The sequence below is a fragment of the Heptranchias perlo genome, chromosome 32 (assembly GCF_035084215.1).
Source record: "Heptranchias perlo isolate sHepPer1 chromosome 32, sHepPer1.hap1, whole genome shotgun sequence".
Classification (NCBI taxonomy): Eukaryota; Metazoa; Chordata; class Chondrichthyes; order Hexanchiformes; family Hexanchidae; genus Heptranchias; species Heptranchias perlo.
This window is the reverse complement of record NC_090356.1, coordinates 1,614,097-1,631,453: the sequence shown is the minus strand read 5'-3', so window position 1 is coordinate 1,631,453 and position 17,357 is coordinate 1,614,097. Positions and strand designations below refer to the sequence as shown.

General features: G+C 52.2%; 1 protein-coding gene across 3 annotated transcripts in view; it reads right to left on the bottom strand.

Moving 5' to 3' along the window:
• Positions 1–697: 697 nt before the first annotated feature.
• Positions 698–17,357, bottom strand: part of LOC137300910 (zona pellucida-binding protein 1-like) — a 35,262-nt gene continuing 18,602 nt past the window's right edge. For 2 of the 3 annotated variants that reach the window (XM_067970171.1, XM_067970172.1), the window contains 7 exons: positions 15,085–15,234; positions 13,576–13,794; positions 12,276–12,352; positions 10,765–10,939; positions 9,397–9,648; positions 8,274–8,376; positions 698–1,662 (listed from right to left, as the gene is read on the bottom strand). In XM_067970171.1, coding sequence (XP_067826272.1) covers positions 1,512–1,662; positions 8,274–8,376; positions 9,397–9,648; positions 10,765–10,939; positions 12,276–12,352; positions 13,576–13,794; positions 15,085–15,234 — 1,127 coding nt within the window. In that variant the 3' untranslated portion in view covers positions 698–1,511. Of the gene's footprint in view, positions 1,663–7,685; positions 7,806–8,273; positions 8,377–9,396; positions 9,649–10,764; positions 10,940–12,275; positions 12,353–13,575; positions 13,795–15,084; positions 15,235–17,357 lie in introns of all 3 variants that reach the window. The other variant, XR_010958183.1, reaches the window with a different exon arrangement.

Sequence of the window (17,357 nt, the reverse complement as noted above, 5' to 3'; positions counted from 1 at the left end):
CAGCTGCACTGAGATTGCTCACACTCATGCACATAGAATCCTTGCACAAATAGAGAGAGGAGATTTTCATCCCTTCATTCTGAGCTGAATTCAAATGCAACTCCCTAGTGGTAAAAGGCCAGTTTTTAATCTATCTATGTATATTATTTACAATCCTAGTGAGCACTTCCCGTCCACAAGCCACACTTCCTGTTGTCATGATTTTTGGTCACAGTTTTCTGTCAAAGTTTCCCACTGTAAATTGTTATGTCAACATTTCCTGTTCAATTTTGCTATGTCAACTGTCACGGTGTAGTTGTAAGTTCTGGTCACTAGGTGGCTCTATGGAGCAAGTTCCTAAAGTCTCTCCCAACTCCATCACCATCTTGTATATAAAATCTTAAATTCATCAAATAACTGTGGGCAGTGCCACAGGCTTATTTACTTGTATATATTAAAAACTCTGATGTTTTGTGTGTATTTCCTCTGTGTGTCACACTTACTTCCTGTAGCAACTTTCCCCGTCACACTTTATTGGTTTGGCAGAACTGAATTCCAGTTCAGTAACCGTTGATCAGTGCCCCTGAGCATAATACCTTGTGCAGTACATGCCATAAAACTTCTAGTGTGATAAAACAGACTATGGGAGGGAAATCTGCTCAGATTTCAAATTCAGAAAGGACAATTAGGATAAAATACAGAATCATAGAAATGTTCATTGTATGTAAATTTCAGTTTATTTTTCCATGTCTCCATGATTGGAGTTAACTATCTACATCGGGGTAGGAATATAAAAACAGTGCTCAGCTCTCACCCCCAACCAATCAGAAACAAACAGGAGAGGTAAATGGACACAGACAGACACACTCACAGGCAGACACACACAAACACACACACACACACACACACACACACTCCCACAGACAGACACACACACACCCAGTCACAGACAGACACAGTCACAAACAGACACACACACCCAGTCACAGACAGACCCACAGACACACATATCCACAGTCACAAACAGACACACACACCCAGTCACAGACAGACATACCCACGGTCACAGATAGACACACACACCCAGACAGATCCAAAGACACAGACAGACACATACCCAGTCACAGACAGACACACAAACCCAGTCACAGATAGACACACAAACCCACAGTCACAGACAGACACACAAACCCACAGTCACAGACAGAGACACACACAGACAAACATTCACACAGCCACAAGAAGACACACGCAAACAGATACATGCACACACAGACATACAAACACAGGGACACGCACACACACATAAGCATGTGAGGGCTGCTTTAATTCTGTTGCTCTCTGCTGGCTTCTTGTAGCTCTCCCTCGCCTAACTGCACTCCGCTGCAGCCGCTGTCTACATCCCTTGTGAACTCTTGTCCTCATTTCATTTCCTGGTTTGCTCTGTGTTTTTCTGCAGTTTTTTCCCCAGGTCAGCTGTCTGCCACCTCTTTATCCCCTTCCTCTCACCGAGTGCTGCCTTTTGCCTCTGTTTATTTTATCCATGTTCCCCAGTTGTTGTTCTGATCTTCTCTCATTGCCAGGTGATACGGGGAGGATTTGATGCTTTTCAGGTTTGCATTTTGCTTCACTCTAAGCACAGGTCGATCGGCAATGGCCTCCTTACACAGGAGCGTTACCAGGCTGCAAACAGACAGAGAGACAGACAGATTACAAGGTTGGCTGAGGACTGGTGTGAGAGTGTTTGTACAGTAATTGTGAATCTTTGAATATTTCCAGTCTACGTTTCTAATTTTTTGCTTGTACTGATTGTGGTTTTTTGATTCAATGTCGGGATGTGGGCGCCGCTGGCAAGGCCAGCATCTATTACCCATCCCTACTTGCCGAGAAGGTAACTGAATGGCTTGCTAAACCACTTCATAGGGCAATTAAAGGTCAACCACGGTGTGGGATTGGAGTCACACATAGGCCAGACCGGGTAAGGACGGCAGGTTTCCTTCCCTAAAGGACATTAGTGAACTCGTTAGGTTTTTATGGCATTCCGACAGCTTCATGGTCACTGATACCAACTTTTTATTTCCAGATTTTTTACACTGAATTCAAATTCTTAAACTTGAGCTCTGCATTAGTTATTGTTTTGTTCCTGCAAAATTCTTATCAACAGTTTATAAAAACACACAAAATGCTGAGGAGTGGGAACTATTTCCAATGTCAGCTAGCATGGGGGCCAGGAAGGGAAGTTGGGTGGTCAGCAGTTTAGTGGTAATGGGGGTCAAGGGAGCGGGAGGTGGGTCGCATGGACAAGGTGAGCCCAGAAAGTGCATGAGGGGAGATAGGAGAGAAAGAAACGGGTTCAGGGCTAGGGCAGGAGGGGGACCTGGGGGCGGAGAGTTAGGTTGGTGCGCAAAGGGAAGGGAGAGATAAGGCAGAGGCGGCTGAGCAGTCTCAATATTACTGACAGAGAAGTCCATGAGTTGTTGTTGGAGGTGAGGGTGGAGGGGGCGAAGAGGGATTAAAGGAGATGGTTGGCAGTGGAGGAAAGAAGCCGGAGATTATCTTTGCTGTCCAGGATGATCTGGAGCATTGGACGGTTTTGGCAGCGGAGACTGAGACCGGATAGTGCTTGATGTGGTCCAGCCAGATCTGGCGATGAATGGCTAAACTGGTTGTTCGCCAGATATGCTCCAGTCTGCACCTCTTGGACTTGAGGGAGCGAAGATGGGGGCCAAGGGGAATGACCAGGATAGGAGAGAGTAAGGGTTTTGCTGGAGACAAAGGCAATAAAGGTGAGGGAGTTGTTAAGCAGATCGGGAGATGCAGAAATATTGTGGTGTATAGAGGGCCAAAGGCTAGACAGTTGGGAATCTGGAAGTGCAGTTGTAAAGTGACTTTGGGGAGAGGTTTTTCCAGGGACAGACACAGAAGGAAGTGGGGTTGGAAGGGGATAGGACGATGTGGGTGGTAAAGGATACAAGGAAGTGGTTAGAGACGACCATATAGACAGCATGCAAGTAGAAAGGTCCCAGAGATGGCCAATTTCCAGATGACCATCATAAAACTGATTGTCTAGCTCAAAACTGACCAGGAAGATCATCCGATATCCTCACCTGAACTGTGTGATTGGCGATGGGAACCAGACTGACACTGAAGTAACAAGCCCATCACAACTAAACCATCTGCACTAAAGCTCAGGAACAGGCAGTGGTGAGTCAGCGGCAAATGTGTTCAAGTTGCACTTTTAGCACAATGCATTCGCACACGCAGATACAGAGACTGACACGGATAGAGACACGGATAGAGAATCACACGCAGATACAGAGAGACTGACACGGATAGAGAATCACACACAGACACAGAGAGACTGACACGGATAGAGACACGGATAGAGAATCACACACAGACACAGAGACTGACACGGATAGAGAATCACACGCAGATACAGAGACTGACACGGATAGAGAATCACACGCAGATACAGAGACTGACACGGATAGAGAATCACATGCAGATACAGAGAGACTGACACGGATAGAGACACGGATAGAGAATCACACACAGACACAGAGACTGACACGGATAGAGAATCACACGCAGATACAGAGAGACTGACACGGATAGAGACACGGATAGAGAATCACACACAGACACAGAGAGACTGACACGGATAGAGACACGGATAGAGAATCACACACAGACACAGAGAGACTGACACGGATAGAGACACGGATAGAGAATCACACGGATAGAGACACGGATAGAGAATCACACGCAGATACAGAGAGACTGACACAGATAGAGAATCACACGCAGATAGAGAGACTGACACGGATAGAGACACGGATAGAGAATCACACACAGACACAGAGAGACTGACACGGATAGAGACACACACAGAGAGACTGACACGGATAGAGACACACACAGACACAGAGAGACACGGATAGAATCATAGAACGGTTACAGCACGGAAGGAGGCCATTCGGCCCATCGACTCCGGTGCCGATAGAGACACACACAGACACAGAGACTGACACGCATTGAGACATAGACAGACACAGAGAGACACGGATAGAGAATCACACACAGACACAGAGACTGACACGGATAGAGAGACACACAGATGTAGAGAGACTGTCTCGGATAGAGAACGGATCAAGAATCACACAGACTGACACAGATAGAGACACACAGACACAGAGAAACTGACATGGATAGAGAACGGATCACCATCTGGTTCACTAATGTCCTTTAGGGAAGGAAACCTGCCGTCCTTACCCGGTCTGGCCTATATGTGACTCCAGACCCACAGCAATGTGGTTGATTCTTAATTGCCCTCTGAAATGGCCTAGCAAGCCACTCAGTTGTAAAATCTCGCTACGAAAAGTCATAATAAGAATAAAACCGGACGGATCACCCGGCATCGGACCACTAGGCACCGGACACGACAACGGCAAAACACCAAGCCCAGTCGACCCTGCAAGGTCCTCCTTACTAACATCTGGGGACTTGTGCCAAAATCGGGAGAGCTGTCCCACAGACTAGTCAAGCAACAGCCATACTCACAGAATCATACCTTTCAGCCAACGTCCCAGACTCTTCCATCACCATCCCTGGGTATGTCCTGTCCCACCAGCAGGACAGACCCACCAGAGGTGGTGGTACAGTGAGACACAGTCAGGAGGGAGTGGCCCTGGGAGTCCTCAACATTGACTCTGGACCTCATGAAATCTCATGGCATCAGGTCAAACATGGACAAGGAAACCTCCTGCTGATTACCACCTACCGTCCTCCCTCAGCTGATGAATCAGTCCTCCTCCATGTTGAACACCACTTGGAGGAAGCACTGAGGGTAGCAAGGGCACAAAATGTACTCTGGGTGGGGGACTTCAATGTCCATCACCAAGAGTGGCTCGGTAGCACCACCACTGACCGAGCTGGCCGAGTCCTGAAGGACATAGCTGCGAGATTGGGCCTGCGGCAGGTGGTGAGCGAACCAACACGAGGGAAAAACTTACTTGACCTCGGCCTCACCAATCTCCCTGTCGCAAATGCATCTGTCCATGACAGTATTGGTAGGAGTGACCACCGCACAGTCCTCGTGGAGATGAAGTCCCGTCTTCACACTGAGGACACCATCCAACGTGTTGTGTGGCACTACCACCGTGCTAAATGGGATAGATTCAGAACAGATCCAGCAGCTCAAAACTGGGCATCCATGAGGCGCTGTGGGCCATCAGCAGCAGCAGAATTGTATTCCAGCACAATCTGTAACCTCATGGCCTGGCATATTCCTCACTCTACCATTACCAACCAGCCAGGGGATCAACCCTGGTTTAATGAGGAGTGTAGAAGAGCATGCCAGGAGCAGCACCAGGCGTACCTAAAAATGAGGTGCCAACCTGGTGAAGCTACAACTCAGGACTACATGCATGCTAAACAGCGGAAGCAACATGCTATAGACAGAGCTAAGCGATTCCACAACCAACGGATCAGATCAAAGCTCTGCAGTCCTGCCACATCCAGTCGTGAATGGTGGTGGACAATTAAACAACTAACGGGAGGAGGCTCTGCAAACATCCCCATCCTCAATGATGGCGGAGTCCAGCACGTGAGTGCAAAAGACAAGGCTGAAGCATTTGCAACCATCTTCAGCCAGAAGTGCCGAGTGGATGATCCATCTCGGCCTCCTCCCGATATCCCCACCATCACGGAAGCCAGTCTTCGGCCAATTCGATTCACTCCACGTGATATCAAGAAACGGCTGAGTGCACTGGATACAGCAAAGGCTATGGGCCCCGACAACATCCCAGCTGTAGTGCTGAAGACTTGTGCTCCAGAACTAGCTGCGCCTCTAGCCAAGCTGTTCCAGTACAGCTACAACACTGGCATCTACCCGACAATGTGGAAAATTGCCCAGGTATGTCCTGTCCACAAAAAGCAGGACAAATCCAATCCGGCCAATTACCGCCCCATCAGTCTACTCTCAATCATCAGCAAAGTGATGGAAGGTGTCGTCGACAGTGCTATCAAGCGGCACTTACTCACCAATAACCTGCTCACCGATGCTCAGTTTGGGTTCCGCCAGGACCACTCGGCTCCAGACCTCATTACAGCCCTGGTCCAAACATGGACAAAAGAGCTGAATTCCAGAGGTGAGGTGAGAGTGACTGCCCTTGACATCAAGGCAGCATTTGACCGAGTGTGGCACCAAGGAGCCCTAGTAAAATTGAAGTCAATGGGAATCAGGGGGAAAACTCTCCAGTGGCTGGAGTCATACCTAGCACAAAGGAAGATGGTAGTGGTTGTTGGAGGCCAATCATCTCAGCCCCAGGACATTGCTGCAGGAGTTCCTCAGGGCAGTGTCCTAGGCCCAACCATCTTCAGCTGCTTCATCAATGACCTTCCCTCCATCATAAGGTCAGAAATGGGGATGTTTGCTGATGACTGCACGGTGTTCAGTTCCATTCGCAACCCCTCAAATAATGAAGCAGTCCGAGCCCGCACGCAGCAAGACCTGGACAACATCCAGGCTTGGGCTCATAAGTGGCAAGTAACATTCGCGCCAGATAAGTGCCAGGCAATGACCATCTCCAACAAGAGAGAGTCTAACCACCTCCCCTTGACATTCAACGGCATTACCATCGCCGAATCCCCCACCATCAACATCCTGGGGTCACCATTGACCAGAAACTTAACTGGACCAGCCATATAAATACTGTGGCTATGAGAGCAGGTCAGAGGCTGTGTATTCTGCGGCGAGTGACTCACCTCCTGACTCCCCAAAGCCTTTCCACCATCTACAAGGCACAAGTCAGGAGTGTGATGGAATACTCTCCACTTGCCTGGATGAGTGCAGCTCCAATAACACTCAAGAAGCTCGACACCATCCAAGATAAAGCAGCCCGCTTGATTGGCACCCCATCCACCACCCTAAACATTCACTCCCTTCACCACCGGCGCACTGTGGCTGCAGTGTGCACCATCCACAGGATGCACAGCAGCAACTCGCCAAGGCTTCTTCGACAGCACCTCCCAAACCCGCGACCTCTACCACCTAGAAGGACAAGGGCAGCAGGCGCATGGGAACAACACCACCTGAACGTTCCCCTCCAAGTCACACACCATCCCGACTTGGAAATATATCGGCCGTTCCTTCATTGTCGCTGGGTCAAAATCCTGGAACTCCCTTCCTAACAACACTGTGGGAGAACCGTCACCACACGGACTGCAGCGGTTCAAGAAGGCGGCTCACCACCACCTTCTCAAGGGCAATTAGGGATGGGCAATAAATGCCAGCCTCGCCAGCGACGCCCACATCCCGTGAACGAATTAAAAAAAAGAATCACAGAGAAACTGACACGGATAGAGACACACAGATGCAGAGAGACTGACACGGATAGAGAATCAGACACAGACACTGACACGGACAGACATTTATGCAGATAGACAGACACTAACACAGAGAGACACACACAGACAGATGTTGACAAGGAGTAGACATGTAGATAGACGCGGACACACAAGCGCACAGGCTTGTGCTGAGTGTGAGAGAACACCTTCAGAACCTCCCTGCAGGGAGAGGTGGTGCTGCTGTAGCTTGCAGTGAGTGATATGTGGCACTGGAGGGAGCCGTACACCATTTGATAAGATTGTACTGTGAGAAAGCAGGAATGTTGCAGCACCGAGCGGCTGAGCCTCTGACTTACCAGACATGCAACGTCCATTGAAGTTCTTTGTTTTGTTACTTTCTCTCCTCTTGAGACATCCACCTCCTCCCCATCCCCGACCACTCTCCAGGCAGCTGCAGCAAGTTACAATGCTACCACCTTGTGTCAAATCCAGCATGGGATACAGGACAGAACAGGGCGTTTATTACATTATAATAGTAACGGCACTTCAAAAAGATTTTACTTCATTGGCTGTAAAGCGCTTTGGGACATCCTGAAGCCGTGAAAGACGTGATATAAATCTTTCTTTCTCAGTCAGCTGGGCCCCACGTCCTGGAATTCTCTCCCTAAATTGCTCTGCCTCTCCCCCTCCCTCTCTCTTTCAGCCACCCCTCCTAAAGTTTGGTGTCATCTCTGAGTAGTGCCTTGGGACATTTGGCGCAGTCTAAATACAAGTTGATATTTCTCCCTCCACCCGTGAGGAGAAGGACCTCACCAAAGCTCGATGTGTCCGTCCTCGAGCCCCGATCTTGTTCTCAGGACTGGAGGAAGGTCCCCTCCCCCGACTCCATATCAACCCAGAGTTCACAGCAAAGCAAATATCTGTTGATCACAGGATTCACTCACCAATATATTGTTAACACTGTGGCTCCCAGGAACGCCAGACTGCACACGACAATAGTTACCAGGAGGTGAGTGGATCTGAGGATCTGGCCATCTTTCGCCGGAGCTGTAGGAGAGAGGCAGGAAAACTGGAATGCTGAAAATCTGGTAAATTACAAATCAGAACAACAACAGCTGCCTGTTCCCCTCCCCTATATTTGGGACTTGCTTTAAAAAGGACTTCCAGTCTCTACCCTTCCCCTTTCACAAAATACACGGGACTGGGAGAGGGGGTACTGGGGATCAGGAAAGGGGGTACTGGGGCATTAGGAGAGGGGGTAATGTACCATTAGGAGAGGGGGTACTGGGGGATTTAGGAGAGAGGGTACTGGGGGATTTAGGAGAGGGGGTACTGGGGGATTTAGGAGAGAGGGTACTGGGGGATTTAGGAGAGAGGGTACTGGGGGATTTAGGAGAGGGGGTACTGGGGGATTTAGGAGAGAGGGTACTGGGGGATTAGGAGAGGGGGTACTGGGGGATTTAGGAGAGAGGGTACTGGGGGATTTAGGAGAGAGGGTACTGGGGGATTTAGGAGAGAGGGTACTGGGGGATTTAGGAGAGAGGGTACTGGGGGATTAGGAGAGGGGGTACTGGGGGATTTAGGAGAGGGGGTACTGGGGGATTTAGGAGAGAGGGTACTGGGGGATTAGGAGAGGGGGTACTGGGGATCAGGTCCCCTCTTCTCCTGAAGGTGCCGACTCTCACTGGGGTTCAGGTCCTCCCTCCTGAAGGTGCTGACTCTCACTGGGGTTCAGGTCCCCTCCCTCCCCTCCTGAAGGTGCTAACTCTCTCTATGGCTCTAAGCAAGGAACTGCCCTCCAGTACTTGAGGCCCTTTCTTCATGTCTGACCCAGGATAGTAACCGTCAGCTGGCTGTTGTGCTGTGGGAGGCATCACAAGCTCGGTCCTGTCACCCAATTTTCACACACAGGCACTTTCCAGCCCTGCACATCGATCAGCAGCAGGCACCAGGGCTGATTTTCCCACCCGAACCATGAGGCTGGGAGGAGAATACTCATTCCCAGATGGTGGTACCTCTTTATAGGAGCTTTTTTCCCAGATTATTTTACTTTAATCCCACTATTACCTGTTCGATCTTCAGCTGCTTTCTCTGGAGCCTTTTCTCGTCTTGTTACCTTGCTGTCGATGTCCAATAGCCTTCCTTGAATTCCATTATTATTGCAATCAGTTGAAGACACTGCTCCCTCTCCATTTGTTCGGAGGCCGACTGGACAGGCCTGGCATTGAGTCCTGCCGAACATATGCTGGTAATAATTGATCGGACATGGAATACAGATGGATGTCCAGTTGGGGCTGTAAGAACCAGGCCCACACGTCACTGTGTGGAAAGGGTAAGCAGTCAGTTGACCCATTCAATACTACATGTGCACCTGGATTAACGGGGATGGGTAACACTGGGTTAGAGGCTGGCCTTTCACCTCTAAAGACTGGGTTCAATTCAACTCCAATGGGATGAAAATCTCCCTGTCTGCTGGCTGTAAGGGTCCCGTGCATTTGGCCAGTCTCCACCCTGTTCCTGTGGGAATGGGCACTAGGAACAGGAGGAGGCCATTCAGCCCCTCGGGCCTGCTCCGCCATTCAATTAGGTCATGGCTGATCTGCACCTCAACTCCATTTTCTTACCTTTGCTCCGTATCTATACTGATGCCAACCGTAGATCAGTTGCAGCAGGCTCGCCTCTGAGTCAGAAGGGTGTGGGTTTAAGTCCCACTCCAGAGACTCGAAAATAAAATCTAGGCTAACACTCCAATGCAGCACTACCTTTTCTGTGAAAAAGTGCTTCCTGATTTTGTTCCTGAATGGCCTAGCTCTAATTTTGACGATGTCTCCTTGTTCTTAATTCCCCACCAGAGGAAATAATTTCTTTGTACCCTATCGATCCTTTTTTCATTTTAAACACCTCAATCAGATCACCCCTCAAGCCTAGTCTATGTAACCTGTCCTCATAATTTAACTCTTTTAGCCCTGGTATCATTCTGGTGAATCTGCACTGCCCCCCCTCCAAGGCCAGTATATCCTTCCTGAGGTGCAGGGCCCAGAACTGAACGCAGTCTCTCCAGATGGGGTCTGAGCAGAGCTCTGTCCAACTGAAGCATCCCTTCCTCCCCTTTGTATTCCAACCCCCTTGAGATAAATGGTCACTAAACTGTCTCAGGGGAGGGTTCCAGTTCCGCTATTTGTTATGTTACTGGTGGCAGTTCATTGAAAACTTGAAACATTAATAACCAATCAGACCACAGCTTGTATGTATTTAGTAACGTTCAGACAGCGCACTCGAACACTAGACTGTCTGGTCTGAACGGGGAGGGTGAGTCTGCTTACAGCGCATTCCCCATTCTGGGAATTATCTGCCCCAGGGGGCATGAGGCTCTAATATTGAGGTCGGTGGGGTGGGGCTGGGGGTCTAATTTACTCATAAGGAGCAAGTGTTTACCACAGCAATCCACGCAGGGGCTTCTCCTCCCTGACAGCTTCCCCATCCCTGCGAGGCAGTGGTCCATCTTCATTGCCTTGAAGGTTCCCTCCACATAGTAGAGAGGAGGCACATTATTGGAAGCCTCCAGGATGGAGCGAGACTGGGTTGTAAACGCACGTATACTCTCGTACGCCTGCAAAGGGAGCAGTTAGAAAATCAGTTACACCCCACAGCTTGGCCAGCTGCTGCTTCCTAATCTGCAATAAAACCACACAACATTTTCAACATCCTTTATAATATTTTAACGGTCTTATGCATAGCGCACACTTCCTGCCCACATTTCCCTATTAAGGTCCTTCTTGTCACGCTTTTTGTGTTAACATCTATTTATTCTATTTGCCTGTTACGTTGTGGTTGCTGGCCTCCCACCACTGGGGGTGCTGCCCAGCTCTGTCGCCATTTTGTTTTTCCCCGTGTCGTGTCACCTTCATTTCCCCAATTTGTCACTTTAAATATTTCACATTATGATCAGCTGCTGTTTCTCTTCCCTCAGGCCTCCAGCACTTGACCACAATTGCTGCTGATTTTGCCTCTTTTTATTTAACTCATTCTACGCTGCCATTTTCTTATTTAATTAAAGAATTGCCAGTGACTAAATAAATTCCATCTTTATTGCCTAACAACCAGCCCAGCCAGTTCACTAATTATATAAATCCTGGCTTGCAAAATTATTTATTTGATTCTTCCTACTTCCTCCTCCGTAACATCGCCCGTCTCCGCCCCGCCTCAGCTCATTGGTTACCTCAAGAGTCGACTATTCCAATGCTCTCCTGACTGACCTCCGTAAACTTCAGCTCATCCAAATGTCTGCTTGTCGCATCCTAACTCGCACCGAGTCCCGTTCACCCATCACCCATGAGATGGCTGTTCTACATTGGCTCCCGGTCTGGCAACCCCTCGATTTTAAAATTCTCATCATTGTTCTCAAATCCCTGCAGAGTAAAGCTCCCTCTACACTGTCCCATCAAACACTCCCAGGGCAGGTACAGCACGGGTTAGATACAGAGTAAAGCTCCCTCTACACTGTCCCATCAAACACTCCCAGGGCAGGTACAGCACGGGTTAGATACAGAGTAAAGCTCCCTCTACACTGTCCCATCAAACACTCCCAGGGCAGGTACAGCACGGGTTAGATACAGAGTAAAGCTCCCTCTACACTGTCCCATCAAACATTCCCAGGGCAGGTACAGCACGGGTTAGATACAGAGTAAAGCTCCCTCTACACTGTCCCATCAAACACTCCCAGGGCAGGTACAGCACGGGTTAGATACAGAGTAAAGCTCCCTCTACACTGTCCCATCAAACACTCCCAGGGCAGGTACAGCACGGGTTAGATACAGAGTAAAGCTCCCTCTACACTGTCGCATCAAACACTCCCAGGGCAGGTACAGCATGGGTTAGATCGATGGTAAAAATTATTTGGTGAGGGGTTGAGGAGTTCCTGAATCCATCCCCTGTGTGGTCCTTACCTTCCTCAGTATTTCTTCACTGTGGCACTCCTGGCCTGTTTTACATGGAATGATTACATCTTCACCTTGTGACTGCACTGTGTTGGAAAAGAAAATTATCACAGCCTGTAAATTATAACTCTCTGATTATATTTGGGACCTTCCTGCTCTGTATGGCACAACCCCACACCGGGCGGTGCTCTCCTGCTCCATGGGGCTCATTCCCACACCGGGCGGTGCTCTCCTGCTCCATGGGGCTCAGTCCCACACCGGGCGGTGCTCTCCTGCTCCGTGGGGCTCAGTCCCACACCGGGCGGTGCTCTCCTGCTCCGTGGGGCTCAGTCCCACACCGGGCGGTGCTCTCCTGCTCCGTGGGGCTCAGTCCCACACCAGGCGGTGCTCTCCTGCTCCATGGGGCTCAGTCCCACACCAGGCGGTGCTCTCCTGCTCCGTGGGGCTCAGTCCCACACCGGGGGGTGCTCTCCTGCTCCGTGGGGCTCAGTCCCACACCGGGGGGTGCTCTCCTGCTCCGTGGGGCTCAGTCCTACATCAGGCGGTGCTCTCCTGCTCCGTGGGGCTCATTCCCACACCGGGCAGTGCTCTCCTGCTCCATGGGGCTCAGTCCCACACCGGGCGGTGCTCTCCTGCTCCGTGGGGCTCATTCCCACACCGGACGGTGCTCTCCTGCTCCGTGGGGCTCAGTCCCTCACCGGACGGTGCTCTCCTGCTCTGCAGGGCTTGGCCCACACCGGGGGGTGCTCTCCTGCTCCATGGGGCTCAGTCCCACACCGGGCGGTGCTCTCCTGCTCCGTGGGGCTCAGTCCCACACCGGGCGGTGCTCTCCTGCTCCGTGGGGCTCAGTCCCACACCGGGCGGTGCTCTCCTGCTCCATGGGGCTCAGTCCCACACCGGGCGGTGCTCTCCTGCTCCGTGGGGCTCAGTCCCACACCGGGCGGTGCTCTCCTGCTCCATGGGGCTCAGTCCCACACCGGGCGGTGCTCTCCTGCTCTGCAGGGCTCAGTCCCTCACCGGGCGGTGCTCTCCTGCTCCGTGGGGCTCATTCCCACACCGGACGGTGCTCTCCTGCTCCGTGGGGCTCATTCCCACACCGGACGGTGCTCTCCTGCTCCATGGGGCTCAGTCCCACACCGGGCGGTGCTCTCCTGCTCCGTGGGGCTCATTCCCACACCGGACGGTGCTCTCCTGCTCTGCAGGGCTCAGTCCCACACCGGGCGGTGCATTAACTAGTTAGGGTGCCCGTCCTCGTGCTGGGATGTGATTGCAGCACTGTGCAGTGACCCCTGACACTTAGCCCACATACCTGTGACATTGAGCTGGATGTGATGCTCCATTGTGTCTGAGGATGTCCCCCACTGTGTGCAGTCGAAGGCTGAGTTTGATATCTCACAGGACAGCTGCTCGCACAGAGAGCCCAGCACCGACTTCACGGATGTAACGGAATTCTTCACATAGTGCTGCTCGCAGGTCGTGGTCTTCAGCTGCGCTCCAACATGGAGGCTTCGAAATGGCAAATGGTAGGCTGGAGCAGGGGGAGAGGCAGATTACATCCCACATTGTCCAGAAAGATTCACTTTAGTTAAACAGGAGGTGTCAGAACAGTTCCTTGCCCCGCCCTGCTCTTGCATATCGCCAGACCTCGCCGGACCGAGCCTCGCCAGACCGAGCCTCGCCGGACCGAGCCTCGCCAGACCGCGCCTGGGCCGAGCCTCGCCGGACCGAGCCTCGCCGGACCGGGCCTCGCCGGACCGGGCCTCGCCGGACCGGGCCTCGCCGGACCGGGCCTCGCCAGACCGCGCCTGGGCCGAGCCTCGCCGGACCGGGCCTCGCCGGACCGAGCCTCGCCGGACCGAGCCTCGCCGGACCGAGCCTCGCCGGACCGAGCCTCGCCGGACCGAGCCTCGCCGGACCGCGCCTGGGCCGAGCCTCGCCGGACCGGGCCTCGCCGGACCGAGCCTCGCCGGACCGAGCCTCGCCGGACCGAGCCTCGCCAGACCGCGCCTGGGCCGAGCCTCGCCAGACCGAGCCTCGCCGGACCGAGCCTCACCAGACCGAGCCTCACCAGACCGAGCCTCGCCGGACCGAGCCTCGCCAGACCGAGCCTCGCCGGACCGAGCCTCGCCAGACCGCGCCCGGGCCGGGCCTCGCCGGACCGAGCCTCGCCAGACCGCGCCCGGGCCGGGCCTCGCCGGACTGAGCCTCGCCAGACCTCGCCGGACCGGGCCTCGCCAGACCGTGCCCGGGCCGGGCCTCGCCAGACCGTGCCCGGGCCGGGCCTCGCCAGACCGCGCCCGGGCCGGGCCTCGCCAGACCGAGCCTCGCCGGACCGAGCCTCGCCAGACCGCGCCCGGGCCGGGCCTCGCCGGACTGAGCCTCGCCAGACCTCGCCGGACCGGGCCTCGCCAGACCGCGCCCGGACCGGGCCTCGCCAGACCGCGCCCGGGCCGGGCCTCGCCAGACCGCGCCCGGGCCGGGCCTCGCCAGACCGCGCCCGGGCCGGGCCTCGCCAGACCGCGCCCGGGCCGGGCCTCGCCAGACCGCGCCCGGGCCGAGCCTCACCAGACCGAGCCTCGCCAGACCGCGCTCAGGCCGAGTCTCGCCAGACCGCGCCTCGCCGGACTGAGCCTCGCCGCGCCTCACCGGACCGTGCCCGGACCAAGTCTCGCCGGACTGCGCTCATTCATTCAAGACGGAGGCAGAATCCTGGGATCAGGTTGTCTGATCCCTGGGACATGGTAAGATGTGGTTTGGGAAGCAGAGAATGGTTCTGTAAATTTTTTATGCAAGTAAATGACGGTGGGGTTTCACTCACCCACGAGGCAGAAGCGGAGAGTCAGGCTGTGTTCCTCCTGGTATCTGGTATGTGTCATAGTGCAGAAATAGAAGCCAGTGGCCTGCGAAGTTTCCCAGTTTAACAGCATCAAGCTCCCGTCGAGCCGCACTCTGTACTGATCGCCCTCTCCTGGCAGACAAGTAGATGTAGGGATCAAAATATAGAATCTTACAGCACAGAAGGAGGCCATTCGGCCCATCATGCCTGTGCCGGCTTTTTGAAAGAGCTATCCAATTAGTCCCACTCCCCTGCTCTTTCCCCATATTCCTGCATTGCTTAACCACAATACTGAGAGCACGGATTTTTTTAAACCCCTTCAACTTTCTTCCCTTCTCTGCTGCAAGGTTCGGCTCCTGATCTGTGCTCAGTTAGCTGATCTCAGCCAGATATCGGTTGGGAACTACAACTGGGCTCAGTGCCTCTGTGTTAGAGGAGGGCAGGAAATCACACAGGGTCCCTGCTCCTGATCTCTATCCAATGTCCCTCGCTGGAAGGTTTGTGTGTCAGATTGGATATCAGATGGGGACAGGATTGGGCTCAGCTGTGATGCCCCCCATGGTCGCATAGACTGCCAAGACATGTGAAGCAAGGTCACCTGGGCCAGTATAGAACCGAACCCTAACAAGTCCAGATACAGGTATAGGTGGGCCAAAGGGAAGGAAGATTGCCCAGAGGAAGCTGAGAGGCTCCAACACTGCAGCTCAGAACAGTGCCCCCCTGTAGCTTGTTGGTAAAGTAATACAGTTTCTCCATCAGGCAAAACGCGCCCACAGAGGCATCAGCCGAGTATTACCGACTAACAAAGAACAGCCCTCATTTCGCCTTCATTCAACCTTGATCAACAAATGCAATGTTCTACACAGAACTACCCCAGCTCTCCCTGTAAGTCATTGAGACCTGAACCCCATTACAGAACAGTTGGACAGTCTGTACCCCCATTATTGAACAGTTGGACAGTCTGTACCCCCATTATTGAACAGTTGGACAGTCTGTACCCCCATTACAGAACAGTTAGACAGTCTGTACCCCCATTATTGAACAGTTGGACAATCTGTACCCCCATTATTGAACAGTTGGACAGTCTGTACCCCCATTATTGAACAGTTGGACAGTCTGTACCCCCATTACAGAACAGTTGGACAGTCTGTACCCCCATTATTGAACAGTTGGACAGTCTGTACCCCCATTATTGAACAGTTGGACAGTCTGTACCCCCATTACAGAACAGTTGGACAGTCTGTACCCCCGTTATTGAACAGTTGGACAGTCTGTACCCCCATTACAGAACAGTTCAACAGTCTGTACCCCCATTATTGAACAGTTGGACAGTCTGTACCCCCATTACAGAACAGTTGGACAGTCTGTACCCCCATTATTGAACAGTTGGACAATCTGTACCCCCATTATTGAACAGTTGGACAGTCTGTACCCCCATTATTGAACAGTTGGACAGTCTGTACCCCCATTACAGAACAGTTGGACAGTCTGTACCCCCATTATTGAACAGTTGGACAGTCTGTACCCCCATTATTGAACAGTTGGACAGTCTGTACCCCCATTACAGAACAGTTGGACAGTCTGTACCCCCGTTATTGAACAGTTGGACAGTCTGTACCCCCATTACAGAACAGTTCAACAGTCTGTACCCCCATTATTGAACAGTTGGACAGTCTGTACCCCCATTACAGAACAGTTGGACAGCCTGTACCCCCATTATTGAACAGTTGGACAGTCTGTACCCCCATTACAGAACAGTTCAACAGTCTGTACCCCCATTACAGAACAGTTGGACAGCCTGTACCCCCATTATTGAACAGTTGGACAGTCTGTACCCCCATTACAGAACAGTTGGACAGTCTGTACCCCCATTATTGAACAGTTCAACAGTCTGTACCCCCATTATTGAACAGTTGGACAGTCTGTACCCCCATTACAGAACAGTTGGACAGTCTGTACCCCCATTATTGAACAGTTGGACAGTCTGTACCCCCATTATTGAACAGTTGGACAGTCTGTACCCCCAGTATGAATCCACAGTAGGGAACAGTTGGACCTTTTGAACTGAATAAACTCATTTACTGTAAGCAGTCAGACCAACTAAAATTATAGTGAACACAGGCATCAAATTTTTACATACACCCCTGTACAAACACACCCCCCCTGTACACAAACACACACACCCCTGTACAAACACACCCCCCCTGTACACAAACACACACACCCCTGTACAAACACCCCCCCCGCTGTACACA